Below are 10,622 nucleotides of genomic sequence, written 5' to 3'. Positions count from 1 at the left end.
TCACCATGCATCAGTTAGGAAGGAGGAAAGAAAAACTCTACACAGCTATTAGGGACCGGGGCTGGCGCCAAGGAAGCAACGTGTGCCGTGGGGCACGGCCCCCCATTTGCCATGTCCACATCACATCAGCAGGCGAGGGAGTTTCTGAGAAGCTTTTTTGACATACTCGGTTCCTGATGCCTTTCAAGCTCCCACCCATCACGCTTCAGAGGAAGATTTGGAAGTGCGATGTCTGAACACATATGGAAGAAATGTAATTTGCGTAACACTGAAACCCAGTACCTAACGCAGTAACTCACTACAAGCACCATGGGGGCAATAATCTAAAATAATGTGCCTTTTTATTGGCACAAGATTGCGGATGACAATTTAAAAGAGAAGAGAATTTGCTTATGAGCAAAAGCCTCCTTAGGAATGACACTAAAACAACTCGCTTGCCTATAAATACGATCTGCCAATAGAGACATCTTAGCTGTGAAGATTTAATTACAGGCAGGAGCTGCAGGAGGCCCCAGGGGTGACACCGAAACAGCTGAACCTCCTCAGAAATGGGTGTGCAAGAAGTGCCGGGATGGGAAGCGCATGCACAAGAGGCTCTGCTGAGAGCCAGGTGTAACCACCAGCCTTCAACTTGCTTTCCAGATTGGGGCAAACTGGGCTTTTGGATGATTTCCTGTGCTATGAGGTCAAATATCAAGGTCAGTGCCTTTCTTTTGCTTTACCATGCGCTCAGAGGATGAGTTGTGTCTCTTCTGGGCCTCAGCTCCCCTATAAAATGTAGATAATTTTGACTTCCTCAAGGAAGCCTTCTTCCTCAAGGAAGCCTCATTAATGTTTACTTTTCAGAGGACCTTGAGGCTTTTTACAATCTATTATGAATTAATTATTATTAATTAAGTTAAAGCAGACTATATAATCTAAATAAAGCAGTTCTGACAAAGCAGCTGGATGTTAGAGTGCAATCTGCTGTACGAACTCGCTTTTCCACTTAGCAATTTTAAGCGTTTAGTTCCGCTTTCTAATTGCTAATATCCATTCTTCAATTACCCGCTGTTTTGTTTCAGATTTAAAAGATTAAAACACGTTGTTATTTTATGATTATGTGATTTCGCTTCTTGTAATTGTTGGCTTTTGGTTTGTGTTTTATCGGTGTGCATATTAAATGTCTGCAAATGGAAGGCTGGTAGATGGCCTGAAATGGGGTTTCGCCTTTTGGCACGTGGGAGGGATCGCAGGTTGTTATTCAGATCAACATTTCAAAACAAAAAAAAAATCAGTCAAGGCACAATTTCTCAAGCGAGAACACGTAATAACCGTCCTCCCGGTGAAGCATCTGTGCTCTGACCCAGCTATGGGCTGCATCCAGCAGCCTGTGCAGGCCTTAAGGCGCTCTGCAGAACCAGTGCGTAGCAGGCTTCGGCCCAGCCACACTGTGTGTCGATGGCGCGGCTTAAAATTGCAGCCGGGGCTTGGCCTGAGATCCGTTTTTTCGCCCCAAACCAGCCCCTCTGGAGTCAACGGCTGCGCTTGGGCCCCCACAGAAGCAGCCGCCCTAGGTTTCGGCGGGCCTAGGCCCTGCCGGCGTCCCTGGCCTGCTCTGTTGCTAAGCAACGCGCGCTGGAGCCGGCAACCAACAGTAAAGATGGCGCCTGGCCGGCTTCAGCGTGCGGCTGTTCGGGCGGCCGTCCGCCCTCGCGCCGGGGAGTGGAGCAGAGGGGCTCCGCCCTCAGCAGACATGGCGCCAACTTGGCTTCGGCCGCCCGGTGAGCAGAGCCAATGAGAGGCCGGGAGGGTGGGGAGCACGCTGGGATTGGCTGGCAGCAGGGATTCAAACCCAAGTGCGGGGCGGTTGGGCTGGGCGGTTGGAGCCGGAGCTTGCGTCGGGCCGGCGGCTCAGGTGAGTGCGCGGGAGCGTGAGGGTCCCTCGTCCCGGGACCCCCCCCCAGGCCGCGGACAGCCGGTACCGGGACCCCCCCCAAGGCCGCGGGGCCCCTCACCGGCCGCCGGAGCTGCCTTCCCGGCGCAGCGCGGGCCGGCGCCCTGGGCGGGCCCGGCACCGGTTTCCGCGGAGGCCTTTTCCCCTCGCTGCCTCCCGGGCGGGGCCCGCGGCTGCGGGTGCTTGGCGGGCTGGCCTTGTTTCCGCGCCCTCCCCCGGCCTCTGCCGTCGCGTTGGGCGCGGGGCTAACGGTCGTGGTGCTGGTAATTAAGGCACGAAGCTGCAGGAGCGCCCCTTGCCATGAGTTAAGCAGACTGCCAGGAGCAGAGGAGGGCCTTTGAGTAGAGAGCTTTTCCACACCTTGTAGTCCACGTAATAGAGGAAGCCCGAGATACCTGCGTGTCTGCAGAGCCTGTAACTGCGAACAGAGTGCTTCAAAACTTCCCCCGGTGGCCTCCTAAGCGTCAGGCTGCTGTGTTGTGCTCCCTCCTGGCGCCTCCCCCGACTACGGCCGCACCTGCTCCTGGCCTGACTTTGTGAGTCAAGGCCGCCCTGTGCGCCCCAGCAGCCTCTCGCGTTAGCGGAGTAATTTCTGTGTTGCTGAGTTGGAGACTTTCCTCTTCGTTGCTTCTGTTTATGCCATTGTTGCTACTGTTTGAGGAAAATGTGCTGACTGTCTGAATTTTAACAGCTATTTGCAGTAGGGAGCTGTAACTTAAAATGCAGCTGAACATAAAACTGTATTAAAATTCCCCAGAATGTTGCTCCTATTTTTATCTTACAAAGCTCTGAAAAATCACAGATTTTTAGTGGCCTATATATAGCACCAAGTTATTTATAGACGGGGCATGAGCTGTGTTCCGCAGCCTTCCAGAAGGAGAATGATTTGGGATCCCTCATCTTGCCTTGGGTTCTGAGCCTCTGTATACTGGAGATTATTTGAAGCAATAAGATGGGGGGCTGCGCTGCTTCTCTCTGTGGCTCTGCTATCCATAAACTGGGGAGGGGTGAGGATTTTCATTCTCTAGGAAGGAATTTAGTTGCATATATCTCCATAAAATGTAACTCTTAATGTGTTTTGGTTTGTGCAGCTTCTAAAACTTGCCTTAAAAAATTAAAAACCATGAGTTCTGAAGCTGATTCTGTTTTCTTTGGGCTGGTAACATGTTTTCTGTTTGGAGGTGGGAAGAAAGGGCTGGGCTGTTTATTTAGCTCTGGTTTCTTAGCAGGAAGATGGAGACCACGATGCTGAACTTACGGCGTCTATATGATCAGCTTATGCGCCAGGCTGAAGTTCTAAGTGAAGGAAATGAATGCCGTAAGTTCTGTTTCTGAAGTGGGTTGTGCTGTGTTTGCTATAAGATTATAAACATGCTAACAGAAATGATGAGCTGTTATTGAAGAATCTGTTGATGATGATGTAAGACTGCTACAGGCTGTCAGACCTGAGAGCTTTTTTCATTGTCAAGAAATACGAAGTCACAGGCTGAACTTCTAGGTAGGGGCACATTCTGCTTGCAGCAAGCTGACTTCATCCATGCAGGGTCTCCTGTTCTAGCTCTTCTGGTTGGTACTGACGTGAAGGACCCGGTCTGAAAAACCGCAAGATCTCATGAACATCTAGAGTGTAGGTGGCTTTGCTGAAGGGCCGGCTTCTCCACCCTTCTGTTGAGAGCAGGTTATGTTAATAGATATCTACCGTTGGTGAAAGGAGGGCTGCTTCATCTTCTCTGCTTGCCTGGGTAGCTAAAGATATATGTGTCTTCTCTCCAGAGTTTATTCAGCTAGCAAAGAACTTTGAAGACTATCGGAGAAAACTGCAGAAAACGGAGCATGAGCTTGGCAAGTACAAAGATCTTCTCATGAAAACTGAAGCTGAACGTAGTGCTCTGGATGTGAAGCTGAAACATGCTCGCAATCAAGTGGATGTGGAGATCAAACGGAGGCAAAAAGCTGAAACGGACTGTGAGAAGCTGGTGAGTAATTTCTTTATTACCAGTTAGCTCTCTTGTCTCTTGTGGAGACAAGGTGATTAAACAGCATTGATCGAAAGAAAATAAGGACTGGCGCTCATGATAACTCTTTTCCTTGGGAGGAAAAAACTCGACAACAACGTTTTGGCTTGGCTCCTTGTGGTAGCCTTCTGCTTTGGTCTGGAAAAGGGCGCCTGGCTGCTCTTTGGAGCTGAGCTGAGCATGAGCTTTGCAGCCATTAGCAGTCTATTGAGACAAGTTCTGAGAGCCTATCCGTGTGGTATCTCAAACAGTTCAGATTGGTTCATACAGTAATTAAACACAGTTTCTCCTGTGGCAGCTTCTGATATTATCTGCCTTCCCAGGAGCGGCAAATACAACTGATCCGAGAGCTGCTCATGTGCGACGCGTCTGGGAGTATTCAGCTAAGTGAAGAACAGAAGTCTGCCCTCGCCTTTCTTAACAGGCCACAGGTTTCTGTAGGGGGTTCAGGCAACAAAAGGTAGGCAACGTGTGTCTGAGGAACACAAGTGTCAAATACCGCTCCAACCGTGCACCTCTGTGGTTTATGCTGTACCCCTATCAACAGAGTTTTACTTTTTATTGCAATTTGAAATATAGTTCTTCTCAGGCATGGAGCCATGGCTGACTGAAAGCCAAACTGATACAAGCTTCTTCTAATTTTTGATTTTTCAGGCTGTCTACAATAGATGAATCTGGCTCAATTCTGTCAGACATCAGCTTTGACAAGACTGATGAGTCACTGGTAATGTATCTCCAAGTTCTAAAGTCTTCTTCCATTGTAAAACCTTAGGGGTGTGGGGTAATCTCTAGAGACCCCTTGTGTTTTAGATTACAGGGCTATTAAACTGGTAGAGCTGATTTGGATTTCTCTGCTGTGCTGTTGGCTAAAGCTTAATGAAAGTCTTGGCCAGAGGCTGTGTGGTATTTACACTGAGCTAACCAGTGTTGTGTGTTTCCCACAGGACTGGGATTCCTCTGTGGTGAAAGTTGTCAGACTGAAAAGGAGAGAGAAGCGGGTATGTTCAATTCTTCCTCTTCAGACAGATTCCATTGTTAGCCTTGGCTGACACAGTGTCACCGTCTGTCACCTCACAGCCACCTGTAATGATGTCTGAGCTACTAATCACCATCAAATTTCAGATGGATGCGCTTCTACTCGAATTCAGACCTGCTGTGTGGATTTAGATTGAAAGTTAATTCTGATGTCGTTGTTTGTCTACTGAAAATGGCTGGAGTGGAGTTCCGCATATCTTGTTCTGTTATGGCCTGGAGTTTGCAAGAAAGCACTTGAAGGATTATTATCAGCTCCCAGATTAGGGGAGATCATGTAGGAAGTTAATATTTTTCTATTCTGTGAAGGGGCTTGTGCTTGTTCTGGCCTACTGTTCATAGGCAGTAGGCACAGGTGGGAAAGGACAACCTGAAATCGTCACTAGCAGAGGTGGGAAGAGTCTGGGACTTGCTTAGTTGGTTGTCTTATGTGTGTGGTTTTGGGGTTTTGGTGGTGTTTGTTTGTTTTTGTCCTTTTTTTTCCTGAATCGGAGTGTAAAACTAGCTAGAAAAATTATTTGAAAGGGCAGTATATTGAGGCCTCCTGATAGCTCAAAGCAACTTCAAGGTTGCTGTGAAGAACAGGTACCATGGAAGAACTTAATGTGCCTGTCATGTGTGCAGACCATTGTTTTGGTCCTTCTCATCATAACACTGAGTTAACAGCATACCTGCCTCATAAACAAAAATATACTCTGTCTTTTCAGCGTTCTTCCAGACAGTTCATTGAAGGCCCACCAGGTCCCCGGAAGAAAACCAGATCAATTGGCTCCACAGCGGACCAGGTATGGTGGTCCCAGCTGGTTTGTGTGCACTGACAGTAGTTGGTCACATCACATACCTGTTTCTAGGGCAAACGAGCTAGAAAAACCCCACATCCTGTCAGTATTACTGTCACTAACTGCATATCCTCCACTACAGGGAAACGAATCCATCGTAGCAAAGACAACTCTCATGGTTCCCAATGACGGTGGCCCAATTGAAGCTATTTCTACTATCCAGACTGTGCCCTATAGCCTGAGAAGCCAGGGGAAAAGCGGTAGGTGTCATGTCTCTGTCCTAGTCTTGAAGCAACTACTTAGTAGGCCAGAGGCTATCCTAAAATGTTAGTTACCTCCTTCCAGGGCCTAGGCAGCTGCCTCTGTTTTGTGATGCACTTGCTTTCAAAGCAAAGGTTATGGGGGTGGAAGGTGAGTCATTCAGTCAACGCTCTTCCTCTTTTATCTTTCAGGTTCTTTGCAGGCTTGGAGCAGCGAGTCAAGTGTTGGCAGTAAGCAGCTGGAATCCAAATCGGAGACTGACGGCTCTAGCACCCCGCAGAACAATGGGGGAGTGAGGCTGCATGAATTTGTTTCAAAGACGGTAGGCCTACAGGCAGGGAGAACTTGGAAAAGAATCTCCTTCCATTGTTAGATGTGTGTGATATCAAGCTATGGATAAAAGGCTACCAGTCATGTCTCAGGTCAATATTAACTGTACCTGTTACCCGCGTGGATCAGGGAATAGATTATCCTGTATGGTTACCCAGTGTAAGTCCTGCCCAGTCACTACACTGCGCTAATCTCTTCCCATCTCTGTGCTCTGAATCATTAGGTTATCAAGCCAGAATCATGTGTTCCATGTGGAAAGAGAGTAAAATTTGGGAAAATCTCTCTGAAGTGCAGAGACTGCCGTGTGGTCGCTCACCCAGAGTGTCGGGACCGCTGTCCTCTTCCCTGTATCCCCACCCTGACAGGCACTCCTGTCAGAATTGGAGAGGTGAGTCTGTAGGCTGAGCTTGGGGCAGTACAGCTGCCAACACCTGCGCTAACATTTGGTTAGAGTTAGAACGTGCTTAGGCTCCAAGAAGTCTGCCTTTTACGGGAGAGCTCCTGTTGCTGAGAGCTGCCTGAGAAAGTGGAAATGAGCTTGCTGATGTGTTGCTCAATAACCAGGGCAGTGGGTGGCAGGGATGCGGCGCTAAGAGGGTGGTGAGTTGTGAACGTGGCAGCTCTGGGTAAGCGATCCTGCAGCACTGTGCTGATGGTGCTCTTCCCTGGGCTGACAAAGCAATAATATTTGCTTTTTAAGCCTAGATCTCTCTATGAATTCCTGAGAGAGTATTTTCCGTGTCTTGAAAACTGGGTATCTTTTAAAATTTATTTTCCCTTCTGCTTCTTAGGGAACCTTGATGGACTTTGTCCCTTCCACTCCTCCAATGATCCCGTCCATCATAGTGCACTGTGTTAATGAGATCGAGCAGCGAGGGCTGCAGGAGGTAACATGAAAATGAGGTGTGAAAGAGTGTTAATGAAATGGGTTGTGGTGTTAGGGAAACAAATTGTGAACCCAAATATCTCTTATTTACGGTGTGTGTATGGTGCTGCTCTGTGGGTGACTCTGTGAGGGAGCAACAGTGTCTGTGGGGTGCTCAGACGTGGAGAGAAAGTGGGAGCGGAAGAATGTCAGCTTCATATGTGCAGTTGATATTCTGCCTCTAAGCAGTGCTTTCCGTCAACAGACGGGCCTTTACCGGATATCTGGCTGTGACAAGACAGTGAGGGAACTGAAAGAGAAGTTTCTTAGAGCAAAAAGTATTCCTTTGCTCAGTAAAGTGGACGATATCCATGCTATCTGTGGCCTTCTCAAGGACTTTCTACGCAGCCTGAAAGAACCCCTTCTCACTTTCCGGTTAAACAAGACTTTTATGGAAGCAGCAGGTAAGGAGTTGCTAAATGACATCTCCAGCTCTTTCCCTGGGCTTGGTGGGCACAGGTTTAGCTGTCGCGTGAACCGGCAGACTGCAGTGCTCTGTGGAGCTCTCATGCTTGCAGCTGTGTTGCTGATGATACACAATGTGCTGGGAAGGTCTCTCTTCTGCTGTGCTCTTTTGGAAGAGGAATGAAACAGTTCTAGTGCTTGGGAAGGATACAAAATTATTAGAATCATAGAATCATAGAATGGTTAGGGTTGGAAGGGACCTTCAAAGCCCACCCAGTCCAACCCCCCTGCAAGGAGCAGGGACATCCCCGACTAGGTCAGGTTGCTCAGAGCCTCATCCAGCCTGGCCTTGAACGTTTCCAGGGATGGGGCTTCCACCACCTTTCTGGGCAACCTGTTCCAGTGTTCTATAACTCGCATCGTAAAAATTTTTTTCCTAATTTCCAATCTAAATCTACCCCCCTCTATTTTAAAACCATTACCTCTCGTCCTATTGCAACAGGCCCTGCTAAACAGCCTCTCCCCACCTCTCCTGCAGCCCCCTCGAGGTACTGGAACACTGCTATCAGGTCTCCCTGGAGCCTCCTCTTCTCCAGGCTGAACAGCCCCAGCTCTCCCAGCCTGTCCTCACAGGAGAGGTGCTCCAGCCCTCTGATCACCTTTGTGGCCCTGAATGGCATCTGAAGTTTCTGGCTTCCTCATTTCTCAGGCTAGCTATTGCTATGAGGGCACTACTACAGCTGTGCCTCTGGGACTGATTTCTGAGGTCTAAATTTTTTTTTTTTTTTTCATCCCCCTTAGAAATCTTGGATGAGGACAACAGTGTTGCTGCTATGTACCAAGCAGTTGGTGAGCTTCCTCAGGCCAATAGGGACACCCTGGCTTTCCTCATGCTCCACCTGCAGAGGTATGTTCATATGGGCTGGTACTTCTGAACGGGGGATGTTGCCACTGGTGCTTTCTCTAATTGGCTCTTGTTCATGCTTGTCAGCATAAAGTCTTCGTTATGGAGAAAACCTGCTTACTCAGAGGCTGAAGTGTGTGTGGGATGGAGGGAGTTACATGAAAAGTGAAGAGGATAAGCTACATTCTCCCTTAATATATAATTTTTTTTAATATAGGGTGGCTCAGAGCCCAGAGACTAAAATGGACATTACCAACTTGGCTAAAGTCTTTGGCCCCACAATAGTTGCCCATGCGGTACCGGATCCTGACCCTGTGACACTCCTGCAAGACACCAAGCGGCAGCCCAAGGTAGGTCAGCAGACAGGACTGCCTCGTGTGAACGTATCCCACTTAAAGAATTGAAATGAATTGCTGGAGGCAGCTGAGGCGATGCCTGCCTGGTGTCAGTGTGTCAAAGCTGTGTGCTGGTTTGTGACCTCAGCTACTCGTGGGTGTCCCTGTAGGTAGTGGAGCGACTTCTGCTGCTGCCTATGGACTACTGGAGCCAGTTGATGATGGTGGAGCAAGAAAACATCGACCCAGCGCATGTAATTCAGAATGTCAATGCCTACTCCACTCCGCAGACACCAGATGGCAAAGGTAACCCCTGAGTGCTGCTCTGTTGGCTGTGCAGCTGCTGTCTTGGAAGGAACAACCCTCAATCAAAGCTGCTTACGAGACTGTTGGAGCTGGCCCTTCCTGCGTGCTTTATGGAGGAAGAGAGAAGAAAAGCGTGCCAGGAAATACCAGATTTGTCTTGTATTTTTGACAGATGCTAGGGAATGTCTAATGTTCCTTGCTTGGCAATGAAAACTTCAGCTGTCCTCATGTTGCTCACTTTGCTGCCTCTTTTTTTGACAGTGAGCATGCTTGGACCTCTCACTACTCCAGAACAGCAGCTCTGCAAGACGCCGTCATCCAGCTCCCTGTCCCAGAGGGTCCGGTCTACCTTCAGCAAAACCACTCCCAGGTGAGTGCCAATGGCTGGTGTTATGGACATGCTGGGATAATTGCAGGTGGTTTGGGTGTCCAAGAAGAGCTCAAAATAGACTCTTGGACCCAGTTCTGGGATTTACTACTTGGTCAACGCTCTCTTAAAAATCCTATAGTAACAGTGCAAACCGCATAACGGTTAACGAGCGTTGTTACAGTAGGGAGAGGGAACACTTTGTCTGGGAGGTGGGTAAAATTTGGGTGAATGACCCCTGGGAAAGGGAGAGTGTTAGAACTCTGTATCCCAAATCCAAAACTGATAGTTTATACTTCTTTTGAATTAGATTTGGGAGTAAAAGCAAGTCGACAACCCAGCTTGTGCATCAGGGCAACTTCTTTGCCTCTCCTATGCTGAAGTGAAGTGGACCTGGGAGTGGATGTCGTCCTAGTGTTTGCACACCAATATCCACGAGTACAATAGACGCAAGTCCTCTCCGGCCCTTGGCAACTTATGACATAAGATGTTTTTCCTTTTATCTTTCAGCTTAACTGAGAATTTTAATGGGATTTTATTGTGCAATGTATTTTTATTATCTAACGCTGTGCTGAATTTAGTATTGGTAAAGAAAGTAACTAGCAGGACTTGCTCAAAGTGTTAATAAAAAAAAAAACCTGCTAGAGGAGCTCACTGACACTTTTTGGTAGCATCCAGTCTTCCACCCCTGTGAAGTGGAACAGTCATACAAGGATCCTAAGGTGTGTTATTGTGTGGGTGGGTGGCTTCTTGGTGGGTTTTTTTTTTTTTTTTCCAAACTCCATAACTTTTCACACAGGAATGACACCCCCTTGAACTCTGTCAGAATCCAGGCTTTCAAGCAGCACCCAAGTCTGTAATTCTTGACTTGCAGCCTGTAATCCTGAGGATGGCAGTGTTGCATTTGTCTGGGCAGAAGATATTCTTCCTAACTAACTGCTGGAGGGGCTGTCTTTTCTGAAGAAATGTTTCTGGATACTATGTTTACAAGGGGAAATTTTATAGAGGACTGTCTGTAAATGCCAAC

At 48.1% G+C, this 10,622-nt stretch overlaps 1 protein-coding gene across 1 annotated transcript; it reads left to right on the top strand.

Annotated features, from left to right (window-relative positions):
- The first annotated feature begins 569 nt into the window (after nt 1–569).
- Nucleotides 570–10,239, top strand: RACGAP1 (Rac GTPase activating protein 1). Its single transcript, XM_086768817.1, has 17 exons — nt 570–698; nt 3,166–3,254; nt 3,710–3,912; nt 4,275–4,411; nt 4,606–4,675; nt 4,896–4,949; nt 5,691–5,768; nt 5,905–6,022; nt 6,215–6,345; nt 6,577–6,741; nt 7,145–7,240; nt 7,484–7,682; nt 8,485–8,590; nt 8,805–8,941; nt 9,097–9,228; nt 9,490–9,598; nt 9,906–10,239. Exons 2-17 carry the CDS (start codon nt 3,170–3,172, stop codon nt 9,979–9,981), a joined length of 1,896 nt encoding a protein of 631 aa, XP_086624943.1. The 5' UTR covers nt 570–698; nt 3,166–3,169; the 3' UTR covers nt 9,982–10,239.
- Nucleotides 10,240–10,622: the final 383 nt, after the last annotated feature.

This window comes from Chlamydotis macqueenii, chromosome 29 (assembly GCF_036417535.1).
Source record: "Chlamydotis macqueenii isolate bChlMac1 chromosome 29, bChlMac1.mat, whole genome shotgun sequence".
NCBI classification, from domain to species: domain Eukaryota; kingdom Metazoa; phylum Chordata; class Aves; order Otidiformes; family Otididae; genus Chlamydotis; species Chlamydotis macqueenii.
Note: the sequence above shows the minus strand (reverse complement) of the source record. Positions and strands in the feature narration are given on the sequence as shown.

What these genes read in the sequence shown, in the direction of transcription:
- RACGAP1 (XM_086768817.1), top strand. Translation starts at nt 3,170, where the DNA reads ATGGAGACCACGATGCTGAACTTACGGCGTCTATATGATCAGCTTATG. An exon ending in GACTTTTATGGAAGCAGCAG is followed by an intron (nt 7,683 to 8,484) that starts GTAAGGAGTTGC and finishes CATCCCCCTTAG; the next exon opens with AAATCTTGGATGAGGACAAC. An exon ending in CTCATGCTCCACCTGCAGAG is followed by an intron (nt 8,591 to 8,804) that starts GTATGTTCATAT and finishes TTTTTAATATAG; the next exon opens with GGTGGCTCAGAGCCCAGAGA.